A 14177-nucleotide genomic window follows, 5' to 3' on the forward strand; every position below is an offset into this window, starting at 1 on the left:
ATAAATAAATAAATAAATCAACAAAATAAATAAATAAACAAAATATATACATAAATAAATAAATAAATGCATAAATAAATCAACAAAATAAATAAATAAATAAACAAAATAAATAAATAAATAAATAAAATAAATAAATAAATGAAATAAATAAATAAATAAAATAAATAAATAAACAAACAAAATAAATAAAAAATAAATAAACAAAATAAATAAATAAATAAAATAAATAAACAAAATAAATAAATAAAATAAATAAATAAACAAAATAAATAAATAAACAAACAAAATAAATAAAAAATAAATAAACAAAATAAATAAATAAAATAAATAAACAAAATAAATAAATAAATAAATTAAATAAATAAATAAACAAAATAAATAAACAAAATAAATAAACAAACAAAATAAATAACCTAAATAAATAAATAAAACAAATAAATAAACAAAATGAATAAATAAACAAAATAAATAAACAAAATAAATAAATTAATTAATAAACAACATAAATAAATAAATAAATAAAATAAATAAATAAAATAAATAAAGAAACAAAATAAATAAACAAAATAAATAAATAAATAAATAAACAAAATAAATAAAGAAATTAATTAATTAATAAACAATATAAATAAATAAATGAACATAAAAACAAATAAAAAAATACACAAATAGGAAAATATACAAATAAATAAATAATTAAATAAATAAATAAAATTAATTAAGAGAAAGGATGGACTGAAGTTGAATGAGATGCTAATAGAAAGAATTGTTGTTGAGTATAGAGGAGAAAAGTGAAGAGTAGTGAAATAATAGGCCTAAGTGTTATAAATTAGAAGGAGTGATAAGTAAAGGTGCAGGGACATGAAAGACATAATCCAGAACATGCACGTAAGTCACGATACTTCAATGTATAATGTTTGTAAATGTCATGAGGGACTGCCAGCCCGAATACAAAAATGTAAAGGGTCAACAGGACCAAATATGTTGAGAGAAATGTATCATATCATAGGTAATTAAATAACCAAACAAACAAACAGATCGATGAATGGATGGATTGACGAATGAATAAAGAAATAAATAAAAATAAAATTTATAACATCTAATTTGCATAGTAATTCATTATTCGAGAAAGTAAGTCTATTTTTTTTTATTACAGAGTTTGCAGAAATTTTTAGATGAAGCCAAAGATGGAGTCATCTTATTCTGCTTAGGTACTTGGATCAGAAGTGATTTACTGAAGGAGAAGGTCCAAGTCTTTCTGGACGCATTTTCAGAATTATCGCAACGAGTGCTTTGGAAGTTGGACACGGAAAGGCTACCTGGACAGCCACCCAATGTTCTGATCAGCAAATGGCTGCCACAGAGTGATATTCTAGGTATTGTTTCCTATTTATGTGGCAATACCAAATCTTCTGCTACTCATACTGTGTAGCCTATGTTAATAACCTGTGCATGTCCTACTTAGATCCTTGGAAGGAAGATAATGAAGCATCGTTCCGTCAGTTCGCCGGTTTTCCTATAGGGTCTTGTTTGTGGCTTCCGTTGTGTGCTGTTTCATTAGTTTATTGTTATCTACATCTTCAGTGTGGTCATCCTGCCTACCCTTACATTTCGCTTACTTACTTACTTACTTACCTACTTACTTACTTACTTACTTACCTACTTACTTACTTACCTACTTACTTACTTACCTACTTACTTACTTACCTACTTACTTACCTACTTACTTACTTACCTACTTACTTACTTACCTACTTACTTACTTACTTACTTACCTACTTACTTACTTACTTACCTACTTACTTAATTACTTACTTACTTACTTACCTACTTACTTACTTACTTACCTACTTACTTACTTACTTACCTACTTACTTACTTACTTACCTACTTACTTACTTACTTACCTACTTACTTACTTACCTACTTGCTTACTTACTTACTTACTTACCTACTTACTTACTTACTTACTTACTTACTTACTTACTTACAGGGGCGGCTCGCCCATAAGAGCTGCGGAGCTGCAGCACTCCCTGCTTTGTCAAGAAAATAAAAATAATTTTAATTTTAATTTGTAGAATAATTTTTTATGGCTTTTCTTAAGTAAATTGCTTTATATTTCATCTGGCCGGGAATATATACTATTATCTGATGCATAATATTTTTGCGCATCGACTGTATTGGAATTGACACTGCATTCAAAGTCGTCCTGGGATCTGCAGGGTGGGACAGCTCATAGAGAGTGTGTCTTGCTTGGTTAGGGGGTAGAGAGGTGAAGGGAGGCAGAGGGAAACTGCCGCTGTTTAAAACCCATATTTCGCTGCAGTGGCTTGCAGACCAGGCTACAATGGAAGATCTTTCCTCCCCTCCCACACCGCTATTGTAATGCTGCGTCAAATGGATTCTCTATTTCCTTGAAACTTAATGACACAATTTTTATTTTCTCTTCACATACTTATTGTTGAAGAAACTTATCGAGTTAATATAAAGAAATTAATATCCTCTTTTGCCTTATTATTATATATCCAGCCTCCTTAACTCAAAATGTTTGCGCGAGTAGAATCCTTTTGATATAGCATGTAAAATACGAAAGAGACCTCTTTCCAGTTTTAGAAAATTGTTGACCACCAGTATATCCGAGTGTTGCTTTGGTGTGACGTCTTAGTACCGTAACTTAACCAGTGCAAATGTGCAAGCATGAGTGTGTGTGAATTACGGAATATTAATTTTTCTCAACTTTCCCTTGCGGAGAAGATTGAAGCGAAATTTGTATATACCAAAATCTACTGCAGCGCCCCAAATCCACAAGTTCACTAGCCGCCACTGCTTACTTACTTACTTACTTACTTACTTACTTACTTACTTATGGTTTATAAGGAACCCGGAGGTTCATTGCCGCCCTCACATAAACCCACCATCGGTCCCTATCCTGAGCAAGATTAATCCAGTCTATATCGTCATATCCCACCTCACTCAAATCCATTTTAATATTATCCTTCCATCTACGTCTCGACCTCCCCAAAGGTCTTATTCCCTCCGGCCTCCCAACTAACACACTATATGCGTTTCTGGATTCGCCCATACGTGCTACATGCCCTGGCCATCTCAAACGTCTGGATTTAATGTTCCTAATATTATGTCAGGTGAAGAATACAATGCATGCAGTTCTGCGTTGTGTAACTTTCTCCATTCTCCTGTAACTTCATCCCTCTTAACCCTAAATATTTTCCTAAGCACCTTATTCTCAAACACCCTTAACCTATGCTTCTCTCTCAAAGTGAGAGTCCAAGTTTCACAATCATACAGAAGAACTAGTAATATAATTGTTTTATAAATTCTAACTTTCAGCTTTTTGAAAGCAGACTGGATGATAAAAGCTTCTCAACCGAATAATAACAGGCATTTAGCGTATTTATTCTGCGTTCAATTTCCTGCCGAGTATCATTTATATTTGTTACTGTTGCTCCAAGATATTTGAATTTTTCCATCTCTTTAAAGGATAAATTTCCAACCTTTATATTTCCATTTCGTACAATATTCTGGTCACGAGACATGATCATATACTTTATATTTTCCGGATTTACTTCCAAACTCATCTCTTTACTTGCTTCAAGTAAAATTCCCGCGTTTTCCCTAATAGTTTGTGGATTTTCTCCTAACATATTCACGTCATCCGCATAGACAAGGAGGTGATGTAACCCGTTCAATTCTAAATCTTCTCTGTTATTCTAGGATTTCCTAGTAGCATCCGGAGGTTACATTTGTTGTTTAGTAGATGTTTTTAACAAACTTGGCATTTGGACCTTTTACATCCGAGCATTTTAGAAATGCGCCAGATAATTTATTTCTGGTGGAATTTGTTTTATTAGTTTTATTGTTTCTTTTTAAATACTACTTAGGGTCTGAGAACTGCTCACTTTTATGGTTTTTATGCTTCACCTTGTTGAAACTGCATTTGTTTGCCTCGTTTTAACCGTGACAACGCTTTTTAGTTCTTTTAAGTATTCTGGTTATTGTATTGTGTTTCTGTTTAGTGAATGATTTTAGATAAGGACACAAATAGCCATAGCTAACTAACTAACTAACTAACTAACTAACTAACTAACTAACTAACTAACTAATGACATACTCTAGAGCAAAGTTAAAAGTAAAGGTGATAGTGCATCTCCTTGCTTTAGCCCACAGTGAATTGGAAAAGCGTCCGACAGAAACTGGCCTATACGGACTTTGCTATACGTTTCACTGAGACACACTTTTATTAATCGAACTAGCTTCTAGGGAATATCAAATTCAATAAGGCTATTAAATAAAATGTCTCTCTTAATCGAGACATGCCTACCCGCTACTGCGTATAATACATTTTTCTCGGCTTCCTTTGTCTTTCGCAAACTACTTTTTGAATTTACTTCGGATATTCAGACATGAAAGAAAATGTAGTAAGTGATTTGTATGATATAAACTATGTAGATAAATGTAAAAATGAGAATGGGAAGGTCAAAATCAGTTTCAACCTAAAACATTCTTTCCTTACAGCTCATCCTAATGTTCGACTCTTCATCACCCATTGTGGAAGAATGAGCATGATTGAAACCGTGTACAGAGGGGTCCCCGTCGTCGGTGTGCCCTTGTTTGCCGACCAGTTCTCAGTTTTAACAATTCTGCAGAGTAGAGGCGCAGCTGTGGGTCTGGATTATCCTACTCTAACGAAAGAGAGCATTCTAGTGGCCGTGAGAGAAGTTCTCAACAATGAGAGGTACGACACTATTCCCGTGTTTTCCCTAATCGTTTGTGGATTTTCTCCTAACATATTCACGTCATCCGTATAGACAAGCAGCTGATGTAACCCGTTCAATTCCAAACCCTCTCTGTTATCCTGGACTTTCCTAATGGCATACTCTAGAGCGAAGTTAAAAAGTAAAGGTGATAGTGCATCTCCTTGCTTTAGCCCACAGTGAATTGGAAACGCATCTGACAGAAACTGACCTATACGAACTCTGCTGTACGTTTCACTGAGACACATTTTAATTAATCGAACTAGTTTCTTGGAATACCAAATTCAATAAGGATATCATATAAAACTTCTATCTTAACTGATTCATATGCCTTTTTGAAATCTATGAATAACTGATGTACTGTACCCTTATACTCTCATTTTTGCTCCATTATCTGTGAATAATAAATATCTGGTCAATAATTGATCTATTACGCCTAAAACGACACTGATGATCCCCAATAATTTCATCTACATACGGAGTTAAACTTCTCAAAAGAATATTGGACAAAGGTACTTTCATTTAGTGAATGAAATTATCGACAAGATGAGGATCTTGTGATATTTCAATAAGGCTATTTTGCGAATATGTTAATAAACAGGGTGAATCAAAAGTCTAGAACCATATAAATATCTTCCATATGCTTGATTCTCGATTACTATAGGTGTTACCAGTATTTGTAAGACCAAATACTCTACCAGAGACACATTCGATTCTAGACCTCAGCTATCTCAAAAGCCGCCTTTTTGAATGCAAATTTGAAATGTTAAATGGAAAGGGGGTCATATAGGTACTCAAAATCATGTGAAATTTTCTGAGAAAAACAATGGTGCAATTCGTTTTGAGATATCTCTAATCGGTTTCAAATTATTTAAAGATAACAGTCATAATGACACAAACATTAGTTACTACATCTACAGATATTTTGTGACATGGTACAGTACTAAGGAGACTTTGAAAAAAAGGTATTTTATGCAATTCTGGTAGTTAACTTTTCCAGCTTTACTGTTTGGTTACCCTGTGACAGTTTCAATGCATTATTGTGATTATTTGAAGCTTTCCTGTAACAGATTTCTTGATTTTCGTGGTGACATTATCGAAAGAGGAAAGAATTGATATCATTCTTCATTCTGATAGGTTAAGCCACAGAAATATTGCAGTAGACTGAACGAACACTTCTCTGAACATTGGATTGGTCGGAGTGGAGCAGTGAAATGGCCGGCCAGGTCTCCAGATTTAACACCCCTTGATTTATTTTCTTTTGGTGTTACATAAAGAGAAGAGAAAACTGATAAATGGATATAACATTTTGTACCATTTCCGAGGTAACTTTAGCGCAGACTTCAATGATACGGTTCTTTAAATAGTCCATCCTACCCTATATCTCCTGGCCTAGTTGCCTCATAAGTGTTCCCTTCTTGGTATCACTTGTGCGGTTCAGTCCTGTCTTCGGAAAGTTAATTAAACAACTACTGTACAAAGTTTAATGAAAATCTGTCAGATAGGAGAAAAGTTATTAATAGTTTATTAATTTTTCTCTAAATCCCCTATAAGGAATAGTTTCCCTTATACCAGGGGTCGTCAGCACAGAGCACGCTGGGGCTAGCCTCTCTTACCCGCGGAAAACGCAGTGCACTATAGTGCTCTCGTAGCTGCTAGCGGGTATGCTCTCTATCTCTCCCTGTTGCACGACAGTGCACACGGGACGGCACCGCGTACCCATTGCACATTTCAGCGAGTGCTGACGACCACTGCCTTATACAAACGTAATCGGAGTTTGTATACAAAACAAATATACAATCTATAACTACTGTACAACGTTTCATGAAAATCTGTTAGATAGGAGAAAAGTTATTAATTTTTCTCTAAATACAATCCCTGTAAGGGGTAGTTCCTCTTGTACCAACGTAATCAGTTTGTATGCAAAACAAATATATTACCCGAAACTATTGCACAAAGTTTTATGAAAATCTGTTACATAGCAGAAAAGTTATTAATTTTCTCTAGAAACACCCCATAAGAGGTAGTTTATTTATAAAAGCGTTATCAGAGTCTATATACAAAAAAAAAATATAATGCCTGTAACTACTGTACAAAGTTTCATGAAAATCTGTTAAGTAGGAAAAAAGTTATTAATTTTCTCTAGATGCACCCCATAAAGGGTAGTTTACCTTATAAAAGCGTTGTCAGAGTTTGTATACAAAACAAATATAATACCTGTAACTACTGTACAAAGTTTCATGAAAATCTGTTAAATAGGGGAAAAGTTATTAATTTTCTCTAGATGCACCCCATAAGGGGTGGTTTATTTATAAAAGCGTTATCAGAGTTTGTATACAAAACAAATATAATACCTGTAACTACTGTACAAAGTTTCATGAAAATCTGTTAAATAGGGGAAAACTTATTAATTTTCTCTAAATGCATCCTCTATGGCGGGTAGTTTCGTTTATACAAACGTAATCAGAGTTTGTATACAAAAAAAAATGTACTACTTGTAACTATTGTACAAAGTTTCATGATAATCTGTTAAATAGGAGAAAATTTATTATGTCCAACTATTGTAGATTTACGTTTTGGACCACCGTGTGTCGCCGACATTGGCAGCTGAAAGTCGCTCGTGTGTAAGGGGCCTTAATATCGCTGTCAATTTATTAAGGATGTTTATTCACTATATTCTGCAAATGTTTAAGGAGTAGAACATGATTACCAGCTTAAATTATACAGAACATTTTGAAGGTCCGCCAAAACTAAAGATGAGCTTCAAGGGGTCCGTGACATCAAAATGCTGAGAACCATGTGCTGCCTTTCCTTGAGCATCCCCACGTAACAAACTAAGCTTTCGCAAGTTCTGTATTTGTGAAACACTCAACTTCAGTATTACTCAATAGACAACTTAAATGCAAACTCCTGACACGTCCTCCTAGCAGCATACGTAACAAGTAAATTTAACGAATTAATAAATGTTTATGCAAACAGCCTTGTGGGTATGTAACCATAGACGGGCATATGCTAAAAGAGTTGCCTATATTGCCAGGCGATTAAAGACGCCTTACGAAGTCCATAGCATTGCAATGGTACAGGGACATCATTTTATTTTTACTAACGTTTCTAATATTAACCTGACTATACCTTTGGATTAACGGTTGAGAACCGGAAACACCATTTGCTACCCCCTTTCACTACTGGAGTTCGATGATACTGGCGTAAAATACAAACAAATCACTTTACTAGATATAGGAGGGAAGAAAAGTAATTAATCCATTTACGTAAACTAGGAAATATCGCGATTTTGAGTTTGATAATTATCATTAGGTATTTGTTTAATCAAACTATAGTACAGTATTAACAATAAGTGTTTTTACTCACGAACTGAGCTGTCCATGTGAACGTATTCATTATGCAGTGTATGTACAGTATAGAGAATGAAGTTGAATTGAAAAATAATCATAATATGGATATTTAAACACATTTTTGAAAATGGTGGCCGTTCATTTCGATGCAGGCTTCAGTTCTTTTGTGCATATTATCGCACTATAGACTATTGTACCTAATTCCAATTACCAATTTCTTCCTTCGTACTAGTAACTCATGTTGAAATAATTCTGTACCTACTCTATAAAAGAGTACCTTACGTACTGTAAATTCAGTCTTCAATTCTGCCCGATCCGAAAATATCTACTGTCCGTTAAAAGTGGTTTTGTCGCAGGGTCGTAGAAAGGGGGGAATCACGCGACAGTTAATTACTTAACGAGTACCTTTTATTTAACTTATTTTAACAGTTGTATAATATTACGTAGACGTCCAATTCCTAATAGAAATTAATGTTTTCAGAAAAGAGCTAAGACAGCCCAGCCACTAGCCTTTACAGAGGGGTGAGTAGAAGCGGGGGGGGGACCGGGATGCTACTAGGCAAATGGAGGACAGTACCGGGTGCGAAAATACGATTCAATATTGAAAACTCTTTCGTCACTGGAAAACGCGGGCATATTTCTGGAACGACTATACTCACTAACTCGATACTGTTTACTATCACCGTAAGGCGACTTTGACTGCATACGAGGCCTTGGTTCTTTGTGGAAGACAGTTGGAAGTTTACTAGTAGAAGGGGTGAGAGTGAAGTACATTCAAAAACTCAGGTACAATAAAAATTGAAGTAAAAATAAAATGATGTCCCTGTACTTCCCTGAATATTAGTTGCGTGTTCTCATATGGGAGAATCTATAGAGGATTTTCACGCCCTACCGTAGTTTACTATTCTAGTAAGATTATAATTATGTTGACACTAGACTAAGAAATGCACAAATTTCCGTGACGTGAGCTCAACATTATTCCGGAGTAAATCAAAAGCTAAACAGATCTAGTTATTTTACAAAAACTTTGAAAGAAACTCTAAAATTTCAAGAAGACAAAATAATGAAGTTGTATTAATTCCATTGTAGGCCTACATCTTCATTTAAGGCTGAGAAGCATTAACGATGTAATAGCACTCTCTGAATGTATGTGGTTCAAATGATCTAGACATATAACTAAGTAAAATCATACACACAGAAGAAACTGAAAACAACGTGTAAGAAAATTAGCAAACGGTAGAATTTTAACGTACCCAATGGTAACGAAAAATAGACGAAAGAAAAGATGGTCACAAAATTCCAGAGCTTACATGTCTAAATAAAGTGTAATAAGTCTTACGTGAAATAGCAGCGCAAAGTTTGTATGTCCTCTTTAATTTGTGAAAATAATAATAGTAATAATAATAATAATAATAATAATAATAAACTAATATATAGCATGCATTATATATAATTTACATTGTTCAACATTCTAGCAATGGAACAGAAAAAATGTTTATTATATTCTGGTATAATTTACATTGTTGAACATTCTAGCAATGGAACAGAAGAAGTGTTTATTATATTCTTGTATAATTTACATTGTTGATCATTCTAGCAATGGAACAGAAGAAGTGTTTATTATATTCTTGTATAATTTACATTGTTGAAAATTCTAGCAATGGAACAGAAGAAGTGTTTATTATATTCTTGTATAATTTACATTGTTGAACATTCTAGCAATGGAACAGAAGAAGTGTTTATTATATTCTTGTATAATTTACATTGTTGAACATTCTATCAATGGAACAGAAGAAGTGTTTATTATATTCTTGTATAATTTACATTGTTGAACATTCTAGCAATGGAACAGAAGAAGTGTTTATTATATTCTTGTATAATTTACATTGTTAAACATTCTAGCAATACAACAGAAGAAGTGTTTATTATATTCTTGTATAATTTACATTGTTCAACATTCTAGCAATGGAACAGAAGAAGTGTTTATTATATTCTTGTATAATTTACATTGTTGAAAATTCTAGCTATACAACAGAAGAAGTGTTTATTATATTCTTGTATAATTTACATTGTTGAACATTCTAGCAATGGAACAGAACAAGTGTTTATTATATTCTTGTATAATTTACATTGTTGAACATTCTAGCAATGGAACAGAAGAAGTGTTTATTATATTCTTGTATAATTTACATTGTTGAAAATTCTAGCTATACAACAGAAGAAGTGTTTATTATATTCTTGTATAATTTACATTGTTGAACATTCTAGCAATGGAACAGAAGAAGTGTTTATTATATTCTTGTATAATTTACATTGTTGAACATTCTAGCAATGGAACAGAAGAAGTGTTTATTATATTCTTGTATAATTTACGTTGTTGAACATTCTAGCAATGGAACAGAAGAAGTGTTTATTATATTCTTGTATAATTTACATTGTTGAACATTCTAGCAATGGAACAGAAGAAGTGTTTATTATATTCTTGTATAATTTACATTGTTGAACATTCTAGCAATGGAACAGAAGAAGTGTTTATTATATTCTTGTATAATTTACATTGTTGAAAATTCTAGCAATGGAACAGAAGAAGTGTTTATTATATTCTTGTATAATTTACATTGTTGAACACTCTAGCAATGGAACAGAAGAAGTGTTTATTATATTCTTGTATAATTTACATTGTTGAACATTCTAGCAATGGAACAGAAGAAGTGTTTATTATATTCTTGTATAATTTACATTGTTGAACATTCTAGCAATGGAACAGAAGAAGTGTTTATTAATATTTCTTTACAAGAACAATAATAATAATAATAATAATAATAATAATAATAGTAATAATAATAATAAACTAATATATAGCATGCATTATATTCTTGTGTAATTTACATTGTTGAACATTCTAGCAATGGAACAGAAGAAGTGTTTATTATATTCTTGTATAATTTACATTGTTGAACATTCTAGCAATGGAACAGAAGAAGTGTTTATTATATTCTTGTATAATTTACATTGTTGAACATTCTAGCAATGGAACAGAAGAAGTGTTTATTATATTCTTGTATAATTTACTTTGTTGAACATTCTAGCAATGGAACAGAAGAAGTGTTTATTAATATTTCTTTACAAGAACAATAATAATAATAATAATAGTAATAATAATAATAATAATAATAGTAATAATAATAATAAACTAATATATAGCATGCATTATATTCTTGTGTAATTTACATTGTTGAACATTCTAGCAATGGAACAGAAGAAGTGTTTATTAATATTTCTTTACAAGAACAGCAATAATAATAGTAATAGCAATAATAAAAATATTAATATTATTATTAATAATAATAATAGTAATTATTATTATTATTATTATTATTATTATTATTATTGTCATTGTCGTTGTTATGAACTAATAAAGGTATATAGGATGCATTACATTGTTTTATATTAAAAATTTTTAACACTGCAACAGGGGACGTGTTTATTAATATTTTTATTGTGTATTTATAGTTACAAAATCAACATGAAGCAATTATCAAAGTTAGTCAAAGATCAACCCGATGATCCATTAGATCGCGCCGTGTTCTGGACTGAGTACGTCATCAGACACAAGGGAGCGGAGCATCTGCGGCCTGCTTCAACTGACCTCTACTGGCACCAGTACCTACTACTCGACGTGCTTATGGTTTTAACTGTGGGGTTGCTTATGGTTGTGATGCTCACATACTTAACTGTAAAGAGAATATACAGAATTTTAAAAAGTTTAGCGAAGGCAAAAACTGATTGATTGCATATCACAGCAAAATTTAATTCAATCCTTAGTGAAAGGAATTTAATATTATGAAGATAATGTAGTTGTGTAAAATATGACTTTATTTACATATAAATATTATAGATAATGGCTTTTCAGAACTCTTGTATAAACTTTAGACAACATTCAAAAGTGCATTCTGATAACTTGACTTAAAATATGTATTCCTGTTACGAATAAGATCAGAATATTCGAAGCTTTTTATTACTTTGGATTACGTTGTTTATTACATTCGCGTGTTAAATATTAGGTACGGTGCCTTGTTGACTAGTTTCAGCCTGTTGTGGGCTATCTTCAGAACTTGTTGGTCGTGGTCTTCGCGCCTTTTGTTTGCGTTTCCTGTGGGGGTGTGTTTGTGTAGTGTAATGTGGAGTCAAAAACTGTGTGTGCTCTGAAATTGAGTTGTGTTAAGAATTTCAAAACACTTCCACATACGCAGAACACTTCACAAATGCCAACCACATCTACAGCAACATAAACACAGACATAGAAATTCTACATATTCAACCGAAAAACCAGAAACTAAACACACTAGAACAATACGAAATATACAGACACACAAAAACAAATCCATATGAAATTCTCAAATCGTGTTGCCCAACTCCAGTTTGAAACCCTTATATTTTTATTAATGATCTTTCTTTTTTTTTTTTCTCGATACTATCAATTAATCGCATGAACTATCGATAGTATTGGAAACAATTCGACTATAGATATTTTCGATGGTGTAAGTTAGTACTATCGATAGTACTATCCACTATTGCCCATCATTAGCTTGGACTACTCTTGAATGGTTATATAGTTGTGCACTACATAACGACAATGTTTATTTAGAGGAAACAGTTTAAAAAACAGATTGTCATAGATATCTATCTTCTTATATTTAATTTGACCTTGACATGAATATTTTGAGAAAATTGTAATACCTATGAGGTATGATGTCTTAATCGAAAACAAAAAAAATATATATTTGTTAAAATTTTGATGTTAAATTTATTTAATTCTTTTTGTACTGGTACTTGACTTCATCTTACGAAGCCAGTTGTGTACACTAATTTGCCGACAGCATTTATTTAACACGCTTCGACAGTTTTGCTGCTTTCTTTTGTTCTTTTGACAGGAAATTGCAAATTTAATGAAGTGCTTTGTCGAAAATGTTTACTGTGGAAGAAAATATTTTGTGAATTTTATGCGTTGCAAAGTGATCCTTAGTAGGCTATATTGAATGCCCTTGGCTAGAACTTCTACAGAAATGTTATCATGGTGTTTCAAGATATGAAAGACATGTGACTAGAAACGACGTTGGTGCTATCAACAATGCATAAAGACAGGAAATTGTAAACGATTACATTATGATGTAGGTCTATTGATTATTACAAGCAGTTATTTCAAGCATTTCATTTTAGAGGAGAGATTTTTTTTGTTTTTTTTACAATTATGCCACATTTACAATCTGTCTACAATAGACAATAAGTAAATATTATAAAAGAATATGACATGAGTGGAGATGTTATCCCATGACAACACTCCAAAAGAAAAATAACAATGTTTTAAATAGCTATAGTAAAAATGAATGGAAGGTCAAGAGCATTGGTCCAAGGAGAGATCGTGACTGGACATTTTAATTCATGCTGTCATAGCAGTTTGGTAGCCTATCTGTCATTTTGCATAAGATTTTTAAAGCCAAACCAATCTATCTTGTGTCTTGACAAACATTTTTTAGCCAAAAATTCTTATTTCCAATCAGTTTATTTATTTTGTTATTAATTTATATTCGCAAAGTATCGTATATTTCTTTTGATTAGTCCGAGTATTCTTCACAACATTTTCCTTTCGAAAACTGATAATTTTTCTTTTGCTGCTTCTTTAAGTAGGCCTACCCATGTTTCACCTGCATGCGTCATTACTGGTCTTATCACTGTGTTATTATAGTTTATGTTTACTGACTTAATATCAGTTTTGTTTGTGGGAGTGCATGTCGTTGTTCAATAATTTTAAGCTCCTCTTGTCATTTTAAAGTTTGCAACAACTTGAGTAAGGATTAAGAAAAACAAATATTCCTGTAACAGTGATTAGGCGCAGTAATTTTATTGAAAGAAACAAATTCCTCTGCAGAAAATACTAGTGTTTTTACCACACCCACAGGCCGCCACTGAATAAAATGCATAAAGGCATCACATTTCTCTCTATTTTTGAGTCTATAATAATATATCTTTATGAGTGATGTCAAACGAA

At 32.2% G+C, this 14177-nt stretch overlaps 1 protein-coding gene across 1 annotated transcript; it reads left to right on the forward strand.

The window, feature by feature from the left end:
• The first annotated feature begins 864 nt into the window (after positions 1–864).
• On the forward strand, positions 865–12787 carry LOC138695926 (UDP-glycosyltransferase UGT5-like). Its single transcript, XM_069820349.1, has 4 exons — positions 865–891; positions 1160–1379; positions 4537–4756; positions 11642–12787. Exons 1-4 carry the CDS (start codon positions 865–867, stop codon positions 11916–11918), a joined length of 744 nt encoding a protein of 247 aa, XP_069676450.1. The 3' UTR covers positions 11919–12787.
• Positions 12788–14177: the final 1390 nt, after the last annotated feature.

Source organism: Periplaneta americana, chromosome 1 (genome assembly GCF_040183065.1).
Source record: "Periplaneta americana isolate PAMFEO1 chromosome 1, P.americana_PAMFEO1_priV1, whole genome shotgun sequence".
In the NCBI taxonomy this organism is placed as follows: Eukaryota; Metazoa; Arthropoda; class Insecta; order Blattodea; family Blattidae; genus Periplaneta; species Periplaneta americana.